Source organism: Astatotilapia calliptera, chromosome 18 (genome assembly GCF_900246225.1).
Source record: "Astatotilapia calliptera chromosome 18, fAstCal1.2, whole genome shotgun sequence".
Lineage (NCBI taxonomy): Eukaryota > Metazoa > Chordata > Actinopteri > Cichliformes > Cichlidae > Astatotilapia > Astatotilapia calliptera.
In genome coordinates this window covers 8,684,114-8,697,461 of record NC_039319.1, presented here as the reverse complement: position 1 = coordinate 8,697,461, position 13,348 = coordinate 8,684,114, and the positions used below count along the sequence as shown (strand labels likewise).

The 13,348-nt window shown below is 40.3% G+C and overlaps 1 protein-coding gene across 2 annotated transcripts; it reads left to right on the top strand.

Annotated features, from left to right (window-relative positions):
- The first annotated feature begins 358 nt into the window (after window positions 1-358).
- LOC113010453 (potassium inwardly rectifying channel subfamily J member 10) lies at window positions 359-13,318 on the top strand. 2 transcript variants are annotated; one of them, XM_026149501.1, is made up of 6 exons: window positions 359-811; window positions 6,766-7,111; window positions 9,022-9,233; window positions 9,457-9,588; window positions 10,311-10,488; window positions 11,850-13,318. In XM_026149501.1, exons 2-6 carry the CDS (start codon window positions 6,766-6,768, stop codon window positions 12,245-12,247), a joined length of 1,266 nt encoding a protein of 421 aa, XP_026005286.1. In that variant the 5' UTR covers window positions 359-811; the 3' UTR covers window positions 12,248-13,318. The 2 variants fall into 2 exon arrangements, with proteins under 2 accessions (XP_026005286.1, XP_026005287.1); XM_026149502.1 differs by lacking the exon at window positions 359-811 and adding an exon at window positions 2,497-2,648 and having other exon boundaries at window positions 6,798-7,111.
- The last annotated feature ends 30 nt before the right edge of the window (window positions 13,319-13,348 follow it).

Sequence of the window (13,348 nt, the reverse complement as noted above, 5' to 3'; positions counted from 1 at the left end):
CCAATGGTCCTCTTTCTATTAAATAATGCTTTGTCACCCTCTCCTGAGCCAAACCATGGGGTTGTATTCACCTCACGGATGCCCCTCTTTATGTGGCGGAGCTTAACAGGATGCTCCGTACAGACGCTCTTGGACACAGCAAACGCCGGGCACAGAAGAAATGAATAGGGTGCTCTGTGGTTTCCCCTAAAAGAGTGTTTGTGTGTGTACTTGTGTGTGTGTAGGTTTGCTGCAGGGGGTGGTTTGTTAGGGCCATTTGTTGGCGCGTGCACATGTCCTTGTGTGCGTTTGTGCAGAATGTGCACGCGAGGCACTGAACATGTGTGTTTATTTCTCTCTGCGTGAATCTGGTGTGCTGCCTGTATGATGTATTCATGGCCCTTTGTGTCATTTTAATAAAAACAAAAGGAAAAAGGGAGACTGTGGGGAGTGGCGATCAATTATTACACCAATTACACAGACTTTCAGGACGCAACAGGGATTCAGGAATGAGAGAGCTCAGGGGGAACAGTGAGAGAGGGGCCTGTTATAAAGCCAAGTCCTGTCACTTTGGGAAGAATTTGTAGCCAGTGAGAGCGGGCTTTGGGTCCGAAACAAGAGCCCGATGAGCCAGTGACTGTCTCCATAATTCTCCTCAGCAGTGTATCAGTGTCGTGGGACGCAGGGTGTTGAAGTTACTCCTGCAGAGTTACAGTCCCAATTGTGTCCTGTGAGCATGACAACAAAGCAGCCATGTGGACGAAAGGCTGAGGCTCCAGGCTCCTAACTCCTCTCTGTACGGGTCAATTAGATTGCAGCCTGCGCTGAAAAGGTAAGCAAATGAATTCTCAACAAAGTGCGCTGGAAATACGAAAGAATAAATCAGAGTTGGACCCGATGATCATTAGACTCGTAAAGTAATAATTCTCCATGGAATTAATTCTCCAGGACAAAGCGATTGTGTAGATGTGTGTAATTATATATTTGAGCTTATTAAATTGATTTGATTTTTTACTGCATGTATTGTTGAACCTAAACAATATTTCAGAAAATGCTGACACACTGCAAATTAGATCATGAGAGCATTGCCTTGCACAATCAGAGGTTGCAAAACACAAAAATCCATGACAGTAGCATAAACGATCTTGAATATATCATTTACAAAATAAAAAGTTAATAAAGGGGACTTGTCTTTTTGTGCTGCATTTTGAAGTAAAGTTTCACAGTTCCTTAAAGTGTTTCTCTTAATATCTTGGTTTCCGGAAGATGATAGATAGATGGACATTTTATCAGCAATCAGCTTGTCAGCAATGATCAGTTTGTTCTTTCCATCTCTGTAAAACATACCATATAAAACAAACTTAAAAATGCTTTGAAAGCTGTGGATACAAATCGAGTTCAGTTTATTTCACAGTGTAAACCAGGCAGAAGGTTTATTATTGTGCATATTTGCTCCAGTTTATTATTTCAGTTTACCTTAAAAAAAAGTTCAATGCTGCCTCAAAAGAGGTAAATCAACAGTTTTTGGTGAAGATCTGATCAACACTTGAAGAAGTTTACACTTCCCCGCATCTCCATCGCAATGAAACTATAGCATGATATTGTCGATTATATTTCCCCAAATCTGATCTTTAAAGAGGGAGAACACGTCTAATAAATGAACTTTAGATCGTCAGTAAAAAGACGCTTAGAGGATGAGAAAAAAGTTTTTATTTCTTAATGAATCTTAATGAATTTTTTGACAGAAGGAAAAAAACAAAATAACAAATAAAATAAGAAGGGGGAGAAAAGTGTGTGTGAGTGTGTCTGGAGGGGAGGGAGGGGGATTACTCCTCACTCCAGAATACTAATGAGGGCCTTTTGTCACAGATCTTTCTCTCTTTCCCCTTCTGTCTGTGTGCTCTCATTTTCCACTTTACTCATTTCTCCCTCTCTTTCATTTTCACACACACACACACACACACACACACACACACACACACACACACACACACACACACACACACACACACACACACACACACACACACACACACACCACTTCACAGGACATTCAGGACTTTCACTCATTCATTCATTCACTCAAAAAACTTTAATATAAGCTTCCCTACCTACAAGCCTAATTCAACCAAAATGCACTGATTTGTGTTTACGTTGTGACGACTTGCTTTTCTTCCATCAGTGAAACGTTGAGTCCTCACAATGTGAAGACGTATTTATACTGACACAACATGACTGGCACACATGCATAGCTGTGCACTTGTATTTACATGCATACAAAATGACACACCTACGATCACATAAAAGACACATGTAATTTCAATCCTACTCTCACATAATCACACACACTCTCGCACACGCACACACATGGATGGGCACAGAGTCGTATTTGTCAATGGCGCCTTTTGTTTCTTTTATCTGAGCTCGCAACAAAGCATTCCTGTGTACACAGAGGGGAGAGAGATAGAGAGAAGGAAGGAAGGAAGGCGAGAGAAAGAGGAAAGGAGAAGAAGAGAGAGGAAAAGAGAAAGAGGGAGATCAGGAAAACATCCACTGCTCTTTTTGTCAGACAAAAGTTTTGATTGAGTTCTTGGATTCGTCTCACTGAGGCTGCAGGTACAGTAAAGTTGTAGCGCTGCCATGGAGATGGAATACATCCTGCTGGAGAGGTTCGTTAATAGTTTCCCTCTCATTTACTCTATTAGTTATCTGATACATGGCTGTAGTGGAATTTGCGAGCGTATTCGTGTGTGCGCGGCTGACAGGGACAGGGCTGGGTAAGAGGGTGATGCAGAGTTGAAAGAGTGAAGTTTTCAATTGATCCATTGTAAGTGCAAAGCCTTTGAATGGCTCACAAAAGTGTGATGTAATTAAAGCTGATCGGTTATGTAATCCACAATCAGCAAAGGAGCTATTTTTGATTTATGCTACGAGGCAAAAGTATATGGACACACCTGGTCTAGAGATGAGAATGAGGAAATAATATTTTCACATCTGTGCAAAAAAGTAAAAAAATTTTTGCAGTTTAGAATTTATCAAAAACCCTGACCTCAGCCCTATCTAATGCCTTTGGCACAGATGCTGGCTGCAGGCTGGACCGTGACAGTGTATAATAATTAAGTCCTTTACCGCACTTACATGCAGTTCACCGGAAATTTATTTGACATTGCAGACGAGTAAGAAAAGTGTTTCTAAACTCGTTTGCGTGCAAACTTCCTCAAAAGCATCTCTGGGCCTGTTGTCTTGTTGCAGATGTGAATTGTTACAAATTTCAGCAAAGCGATTTTTCATCTCTGAACTGTTTATATGAATTAATTTTATTTCGCTCAAATTTTCTAGGGGCAAAATCTGTTATTTAGAAAAAGGAGAGAAAGTAAGAGCTGTTTGTTTTTCTCTCCTATACCTTTTACACATCTTTGTTTTTATTGTGAACATCCAAGTAGGGTCCAAACTCTAGGCTGAGAATCCAAGTAAATGATAATTTTCGTTTATGCTATGAAGATGACACATGTAAGTGCCTCTAAAGTGAAACATAGGAGACAGAAAAACAGTCCCCAGCACAGCGGCATTATGAAGGGTGAGAATCTTGAATTAGGTTTAAAGTTTTGCTTTCAGATTCTGTTTGGCACTCTTGCCATCAATTCCTTTTATGGAGAAAACCCCTCAAAACTTTGCCTTGTTGTTTGTGTGATGTGATGGTGATTACACCAGACCTCATTTGCAAGACAGCTGAAGCTTGCCCAACTTATGCTTGCACGAGTAATTTACATTGTCATTTTTGGAGGAAGCTAGTCTGTCAGAAATAAACAACTGCTTTAGAAAAACAGTGTAAATGCAGCTGAAAATAGTGTCAGTTTGACTAGCTGCAAGAATAAAATGCCGTTAAGCCACAAATTCACAGTGTTTTTAGTAATATGTCTGTCACACTGATCATTATATGCAGAATATAATAAACACAATTTTATTACAAAAGATTTCAGTTGCATTGCAGGACTTCTTCTTACTTATACATCTGAGTATTACTTCCACCACTAATATACGTTTGGAGCTCACCGATGCTTCTGTCATTGAGTGGGATCAAATCCCTGAAGCCAGGCTCCAAAATTTTATCAACAATCAGGAAGCTGAAATAAGATTCCCAGTAATCACAAATTATCATGTTAACAGGTGGCCACTTACTTTTTGGCCTGAGAGGACCATGAAGACTAGAGAGCTTTTATATCCTTTTACATGAAAAGGAGAATTTTACATTCTGCTTTAATGAGCGTGAGAAGTTCTCACAGAGTGATCTTCTGAGGATCCAGAGTGTAAAACACCCGAGAAAAGACTTTACAGGAGTCAAGTCTCAGGCTGAACAAGGCCAAAGCACACAGAAAGCTGAACTGGCCCTTTCCCTATCCATCTCTCACTGTCTCTTGCTGTCTCTGGTTTCCAGTCAGAAGTTCACTCTTTGTCCACTAAAGGTCTCCCTGATCAGAATCAACAGTAAGCTTTTTAAATAAACGTTATCTTGATAAACGTCTGAGTTTCCAACAAAGATTTTGACCTTAATTGACTCTTTCAAGTTTCTTCTCCGTCCTTTGGATCACAAATGAGTCTCTGTGTGGGTTGTCTGTTGCGTCAATGAATGCATCCTAATTACTGTCTTCTTTCTTTCTTTCTTTTCACCTTCCTCTTCCTTATCTCCCTGTTTTGTGGGCTATTCTCTCACTTGACCTCCATCATTTGTTGAACGTAAGTGAGCATGTCAAATTATGCAGGAGCTAGCTGTCTGACATGACCTGTATCTAAATATTCTTTCATCTACATATTCATGCAAACATACCAAAATGTAAAAACTGAAAAACTGAAATACTTGCTATCAGATCACGGGGACATTTGAAATTCAATTTGTCTTTCTAAAGACAGAAATAGACAGGTCTTTTGTTTTAGATGAGGGTTAGTCCAAATATGGGACTAAAAATTGATTAGCAGCTGTTTCTCTTCCTGTTTTTCACATCAAGTATACATCGCCCAAACCTGGTCTTAAGAAAGATCTAACCACACTAACAGATGTGTGAGCTTGTACTTCCTCTAATACCAAGTCTCTCCTCTTTAGCATTCACCATCATGTTAACTGACACAAAGTGGAGCTGACAGCTGACAGTGATGGAGATGCTGTCAGTCTGAAGAAATGCATGCATTTCAAAGAACATGCTAAAGGAGTTAGCATCTATGAGTCAGAAATATATCATAGTTTATCTTTCCATCACTGGTCACATATTTGTTAGTTAGCTTTTTTGGTTAGTAGTTTACAGCTAGTGAGTCACAGGCACGACATGGTGAGAAAATGTATGACTTCCATGCGTAACTATACTTAGTCACTGAAATTTACTTTTTGAAACCACATTTTAATGACTCACTCTACCGTTTAACCACCATAAAAAGCACCAAGCAGCCCACCTTACCTGAAAAACATGTACAGACTATTCTAAAGAAATGATTTACACAAGAGGAGAGTTCTCTATCTTCTATGTGACACAACACATGAAGCTGAAACCCAATAAGTTTTGAAACGTGAAGAAAGGTTTGTTCTTCCTGTTTCAGGTTTTAGTTTCAAAGATCGCAATCAAAAGAAGAACAAAGCACCCCTTTTGGGCCACACAGTGACGGCATATGTCACTTCTTCATGACTATATTTCAGTAAATTTGCAAACACCAAGAATGCCTATTTACGGAAATAATGGGCAGGGTACAGACATTTAAAATGTGTTAGTGTTAACTTGCCCTCTAAGGGTTTCTTCTTTTATTTCTCACATTTTTTTAATGGTGTTATCTGTTTTATATTTTTAGGGTTTACACAGTCTAACTCATCCATACTATAAGAACAGCCAGATGGCACTGGCCTTGCCTTCTCATAATCCTTGATTTGCTGCCTCTAAACTGTTGGCAGGGTGGCACTTCTCATTGCTGCTAAAATATTCATGCTTCAGAAAACTTTCCTTGAGCCATGATATTGGAAATGAAATATATGGTACATGTTAATATGTGTATTTATTCATTCTTCTGTCAGAACTACTCACTGAATATGTGGTGTTCTAATATTAACACAGTGAATTTTAGTAAATTCCTCAAACTATTATTACATTCAATCAGTTTCTGTTGGAGAGTGACTCATGACCAGAGAGGATTCCTGTCTGAGTGAACTCCCAGAACAGTTTCACCAGCTAAAGAATTTCCCACAACAACATGTGTGGGTCTGCATGACCTTTCATCTTTGTTATTCTGTTATTAAAATTATTACCAGGCTGAAACAAACACATATTAGACACGTAGTTTAAATGTGTTAATGAGAGAGCAGATATCTGCAGGGAAGTTACTAACAGCTGCAGTTAGTCATAGTGGGAAGAGTGTAAAGTCTGTACACAGGAAGCCACTGTTATCAGATTGGCTCTGCTTAAATATGAAACTAAAGTTCCTCTAACATGTGTCGGATGTCACACTCAGCTTGCCTCTTTTCAGCTAGCAGGCTTACTGTTCTGAAGGAGCTCAAATCATGAGCTTTTTTTGAAATCCAACCAATTAACTTTGTGCCTACACCTAAAAGTAAAAAGCACAAAACCACAAAATGCAAAGGTTTCCTGCAGCTTACACCACAGCTTATACCTGCAGACCCCTAACAAGGATTGTGCAGATCCTGTATATTTTAAAACATAACATATTTTGCACTCCAGGATGAGAATGTGTACTTTGTGTCAGACAAATGACCAATAAAAACATTGTATTCCATTTTTTTCTATTTCCCAGATGACATCTGCCACACCTCCTTCCTCTCGTAGCTCCTCTCCACATAAAGTTTGCCACTCGCAGACACAGACAGATGTCTTAAAACCTTTACTTGGTGGTGGCATATCTAGTGGGGGAGGGTCTCTGAGGAAGAGGAGACGTGTCCTGTCCAAAGACGGGCGAAGCAACGTGCGCATCGAGCATGTCAGCGGACGGAGTGCTCTGTACATGCGTGACCTCTGGACAACATTTCTGGACATGCAGTGGCGCTACAAGTTCTTCCTGTTCACTGCCACTTTTGCAGGGACCTGGTTCGTGTTCGGGGTGCTGTGGTACCTGGTCGCACTGGTCCATGGAGACCTTCTTGGTGAGAAAGCAGGGAGAAATTTAAAAGAGCAAAGATCAGGTCATAGGTTCACACTGACACGCCTCACCGGCCTTGAGTTTGGCACATGGAGTCATTCTAAGTGATCTACAAGCGGGTTTTCAGTTAAAAGTTTCAACTGACATTAACAATCATTCACTATTACACCTGAAAAGTGTTTTTCAGTTACATAATTAGTAACTGAATCATACAGAAAGTTTCCAGTTTTGACTTCAAGTCATCTGCACAAAAAGTACCTAATCTTCCTGCGCAGGTTTGTGGTTTATTATGGGTCGAATACAGGAAATGTCTGAAAAAATGTCAGTGCTGACTTTAAAACCCCAAATTATTTATACATTTGAGAAACACTAAAACCTGCAGGTCAGTGCAAAAATATCTAACTATTCAAGTGTTTCAGTTGTCAACCACTGACAGTTTAATACTTAGACTTCCTGCTGACTTCTTTTAAGAAGTGAAAAACCGTTGTGCTGTGTGTGTGAATTCAAACCCATTCAAACCGAATGCACACAGTCATTGCATAAACTGAAACAGGAGTGTTTGCTAAGAAGCTTCCCAGACTTCAGGTGTTCATTGCGCTTTACACGTCATGACTTCTTGCAAAACCTCAGTCATGTCTGTTTAGGACACTCAACCTCAATGTATGTGCAACTGAGCAATGCAAGAAGAAGTGTGAAACAGATCTCATTTCCTTCTTCACACCAAAACAAAGAGACTACAGACAAGTGTGAAAACAACCATAATAGTGAATATAACCTTGACTAAAGAAGTGACTATAAGGGAAAGTGGAGCCAACAAGATCTCCTGTTCAAACTAAATGAAATGAAATTTATTTCTATAGCACATTTTAAAAGACCGGAGTACATCAAACTGTTTCACAATTGTACCGCAGTGCAGATAAAATTAGGGGCAGAGCATGACAGGTAAAACAAGGTACGAACAATACAATTACATAGTGCAATGCAACGGGTCAAAGTCAAACTAATTTGCTTCAAAAGCCAAGTTAAACAACTGGGTTTTTTTGGCGAACAATTGAATGGACTCAGCTGTGCGGACATCGACTGGGAGATTGTTCCAGAGTCTAGGGGTGGCCATAGCAAAGGCAGGGTCACCTCTGGTCTTTAATCAAGACCTTGGTTGCACTAATAACAGTTGGCTAGACGATCATAGTACTGTCTTAGGGTTATACAAGTCGAAGAGACCAGTTAGGTAGCTAGGCGCCAGGTTATTTCAAATTTTAAGACTAAGCAAAAGTATTTTAAAATCAATACGGTATTTAACGGGGAGCCAGTGTAAGTTAGCTAGGACAGGGGTGATGTGATCATGCCTTCTCCTGTCTTAAAGCTGCCAGTGCTATTCAGTTTAACTGCTCTATATTTTGTTATTTGTTTGAATTTAAATTTAATCATGCATTTAATAATGCATTTTACTTACAAATCTAACAGATCTATTGCCAAGAAGCATTGTTAAACAAAAAAAATAACTAACTAATTTCCTTACTTTTTGTGCTAACCAGGATGCATATGCAGTGAGGGTGAATGTTATAGGAGGCTTGTAAAGAGATGCAGAGGCTGTTGTTTCTTTTTTTTACTGAACTTATCTTGCGGTTAAAGTGAAGTTTTAGCTATAATCTGGCAACTATATCATATCTTTATTCTATCTTAGTTTTCGTTAACACACGCCTCTCCCCCTCTTCCGCTGATGTTACTCGTGTCTCAGCAGACAGTGTGTTTAATAGCAAAATCCCTTTTTTAGCCAGACTTTAAATATTCTGGTCTGTTGTTCCATAATAATGTGTATAAAACTAAAAAGCAAATAATAACAAAAGTGTTTATTTTTATATTTTAAAATGACTTAAAAGAGCTTTTGATGCTTTTTTAAACATTTTCCTCCAGAGTTTGACCCTCCATCAAACCACACGCCCTGTGTGATGCAGATGCAGACGCTAACGGGGGCTTTCCTCTTCTCCCTGGAGTCCCAAACAACCATTGGATACGGTTTTCGCTGCATCACTGAGGAATGTCCAGCTGCCATAATCCTTCTTATAGTTCAACTGGTTATCACCATGCTCATGGAAATCTTCATCACCGGTACCTTTCTGGCCAAGGTAGCCAATACATGAAATATCCATGTAAGATGCAATGAAAAGAGACAAGTGCCTTGTATCAACAAAGCCGTGCAGGTCTTAATTTGTGTTTTGAAAACATTTAAAAAAAAAAAAAAAAGCAGAAGTTGTCTTGACTAAAACAACACTGCAGTGTACATGTGAGCTGCAGGTTTACTCAATAATCATTAACAAAGATGACTCTGACCAAGTTCCTCCTGATCAGGTTGCCCGGCCAAAGAAGCGCGGTGAGACAGTGAAGTTTAGCCAACATGCTGTGGTGTCCGCCCACGAGGGCCGCCCCTGCCTCATGATCCGGGTGGCCAACATGCGCAAAAGTCTCCTGATTGGGTGTCAGGCAAGTATGCATGCAGATACTTTAAGTATACAGTAGCTGAGAAAAGTTCCACTTGTTACGGCAGGTCTAGCGGACCCGACCGCAACAAGAGGAATGATTCACCCCCAGTTCGACCCCAAGCAGCACATCACACCATAAGTTAAAATAAGAGATGGTTTATTTACAAGAACAAAACAAAAATGGGTTTCACAGGAGACACTCAGGCTTCGGGGTGGACCCACGCCAAAATAGCAGACAAAAGGAAACTAACTCAGAGGAGCGACTGCTTGCCTAGCCCCAAAGAAACATGACCAAACAACAATCACTTACTTCGCTGACTAACAAAACATGAGAAAACTGTGCCCAACTGCAAAGGCGGTCCACCCCTACTTCCTGCTGGATTCACAAAACAACACAGGGCATGTCGCAACCCCAGCTGGTTGAGGGTAAAACAGAGGATGGATGGATTGCCATCCTCAACCGTGTCATCTTATACCCCGCCTCCAGATCATCATCCAATCCAGGCACACCATCTTCAGGATCCACCACTCCTGGAGGCACACCTGCACAGTCACATTTATATGTCAGAACCCCAGCCCACGAAGACAGCCGTAACACACTCCATACTTGTAAAGACTAGACAATAAAAATAGGTTTAGAGGTCATAGATTAGTGTGAATGAGAAATTTGTCAAACTGGGAACCAGTTGAACTAAAGCAACATGTGCACAATATTCCTATCAGGTGACTGGAAAACTGCTCCAGACGTCTCTGACCAAGGAAGGGGAGACGGTTCGTCTGGATCAGAGAAATGTCCCCTTTCAAGTGGACACTTCCAGTGACAGCCCCTTCCTCATCCTGCCCCTTACCTTCTACCATGTCATCGATGACAACAGTCCCTTGAGAGCTTGGGCAGCCAAGGGTAAGTTTAGCGATGAGAGCAGTAGACTCGGCGGATGGTGTCACAAACTGCATCAGAATGATTTCTTTGACCTTTGTGTCTCATTCCTCTGTCATACAAACATCTGACCCTGAAGGTTTCTAGCACAATTTTACCTCCTTCCAAGGTGCTGGTAGGAAAAGGCAAATGCTTTCAGCAACACTTGTGTTATAGAGAAAAACATCATCCCTCATTCCTCCCTTTCTGGTGTAGGTGGAGAATTTAACAATAGGCCTGCTTTCCACAAATTGTAGTTAGTTAATAAGCCTAGTAATGAACTGTTAAAAATAGCTTCAGTTTCTGAGAAATGTCATGACTAGGTTTACAAAAACTGAATTCATGCAGAAATAAATTTCCTCTTTTTGGTTGTGAAGTCAAAAGATTAAAAAAAGACTTTAAAAAATGAAGCCACTAGCTTAATGTTTTACATGTTGCTTGATGCTGTATTTGTTAATGTAGTAACTATGTCACATTCTTCAGGGGTCTCACACTCATTTTAGTTCATGAGCCACATTATAGTTATTTATTGATCACCTATTAAATAGAGCCTAAATAAAACCAGCTTTTTAAAAACAGATGATCATTTGGAGAATTTTAACAGTACTTCCAGCAGAGACATAGTTTTGTTTCACTGAAAACGCAACAAAACTGTCTCAGTTCTTCATCTGAAAAAAAGAAATGTGAAATGAAACAACATGGTCTCTGATTCCCAACCAGACCATGGGTGATGTCCTTCCAGTAATTAAATGGCTGTAAAGCTGATGACAGTTCTGTCTCCATTACTTCTTTATCTGCATGGACACTTGTTTTTAACCCCAGTTTTCATCTGTATAAAGATTCACTAGCTGGGCCAACGTCCTCATTTTAGGTTTGACAGCGTTTTAGTAGGTAAAGGTGATGCTTGGACATGAATTGAGCTGCGGTTTGGGGAAGGCCTCGAAGGGGACTGTCGATGGCTCCCGGGCCTGGCAGATCTCCATGTACTAAATAGAAGTGAAGAAGTTAAGAATCGAAAACAAGGAGGGAGGGAGGGTGGGGCACGTCAACGAGAATGAACAGCTTGCAGAACTGGGGGAACCCATAGAGATGACAACCAGAAGGAGCGTGTTTGGAGGCGTGGTCCCGCTCCTGAAATTCCGATACATGATCTCCAATTAAAAGAAGATACACACAAAATGCTCATAATAACACAAATTAAGAGCACTACTAGTGGTTAAAAACCTTAACTGTGAGTCTTTAAGTGAAATATCTTTATAACTTTCTTTCATCCATTTTGTCCTAAGGATATTCTTGGTCTTTAACTTTAATGTGACATTTCTTTCCATTGTATGTACCTTCTTCAGGTGGTGGCTGGACTGACCCAGAATTGGCTGACTTTGAGTTGCTGGTGATCATGAGCGCCACCGTGGAGCCAACCTCCGCCACCTGTCAGGTTCGCACCTCCTACCTGCCAGATGAGATCCTCTGGGGCTACGAGTTTCCCCCTGTAGTTTCCCTGTCTCCCTCAGGGAAATATGTAGCAGACTTTGCCTTCTTCGACAAAGTGGCCAAGACCAAGACCGCCCCCATTTTTAAGCCATCCAGCCCCCAGCACGGGTACCAGAGCAATGGAGGGGGGACTGTACCTGAGGTGACTGATCCAGAGAAGATTCGTCTGGAGCAGAGCTACAGGGAACAACGAGGAGAGGACCGAGGTCGGGTCAGGGACGCTCCTCTGAGTGTTCGCATCAGCAACGTGTGAAGAGTATAAACCAGAAGGTTTAAAAAGCAACAGGAGATGTCGCCAAGTTCAGTGTAAATAACAAATCAGTGAAACATCATATCGATGAACAGAACAGATTAATGCTGACTACTGTATGAACATGTGGAGTATGTTATTGTCATATGCTTGCTGGGTATGATATATATAGATACACTCACTTGACTGTATTCATATGAAGGAATAACGTCATAACTACAGCTCTTTACATCTGATCACGGCACAAGTCCATTCACTTCACATACACTACATACAGTTTTAACTCAAAAAACTAAAATACAAATGATACAAAAATCAAGTAAAGAAGATGGAAATCTCAGTGGGCACTAACCAAGTTACAAAAAGGTGTGAGACAGTGGTGTTTAATTTTCATTTTTTCCAAAGTAGAGCAGAATAAAGAGTGGGTTTGGAGACGTTATTATGACGAAGTGAGATGGAAACACCCGCCCACTTAAGTAGAAGCACTGAACCGTGTATAATACGCCTAAAATGTATGCAAATGTGTGTTTAAAATACATACCCTGTTACATGTAAACATTTATGTACAAAGGTCATATGACTCTGAGTTTTTGCAGTAAAACAGGAGTAAAAGCAGTTTTTCTGCCTCCTGCAACCCCTCCCTACCCCCGATTTCCTCTAAATGAGTAATATATTTTATATTTCCTGGTAAAAACCCAAACATGTACTGTAATAGTTCAATTAAATGTAGCACTACAACTGAAAAGTAGACAAAGATGATACATTTTATGTTCAGTATGACCTGTATGTTGGTAATGGTGTTTGTATTTCATGATTTCTGTCGTGCGTGACTGCTGTTGCTGCTTCAGAACATAGCACTTTATGTATGTGATGTAAATTTGCACCTTGAAAGGTTAAGGTGAATGTGTGTTAAATTTTGAGTCTACTAAAAGCACTCAAACACTGAAAATTGTTAGTGTTAAAAACAGATGCTTAATTATTTAACAAATCAAACTGTTATGTCTCTCTAGCTTTAATAATGTTAATGTGTCCAGATATGCACAAACATTAAAGGAACTTGCCTTTATGAGAAAACTTGTAGCCTACTGTTCACTGAACACTTCC

Coding starts and splice junctions, on each gene's coding strand:
- LOC113010453 (XM_026149501.1), top strand. CDS start 6,766: ATGACATCTGCCACACCTCCTTCCTCTCGTAGCTCCTCTCCACATAAA. Junction 7,112..9,021: donor GGTCCATGGAGACCTTCTTG/GTGAGAAAGCAG, acceptor ATTTTCCTCCAG/AGTTTGACCCTCCATCAAAC. Junction 10,489..11,849: donor GAGAGCTTGGGCAGCCAAGG/GTAAGTTTAGCG, acceptor TACCTTCTTCAG/GTGGTGGCTGGACTGACCCA.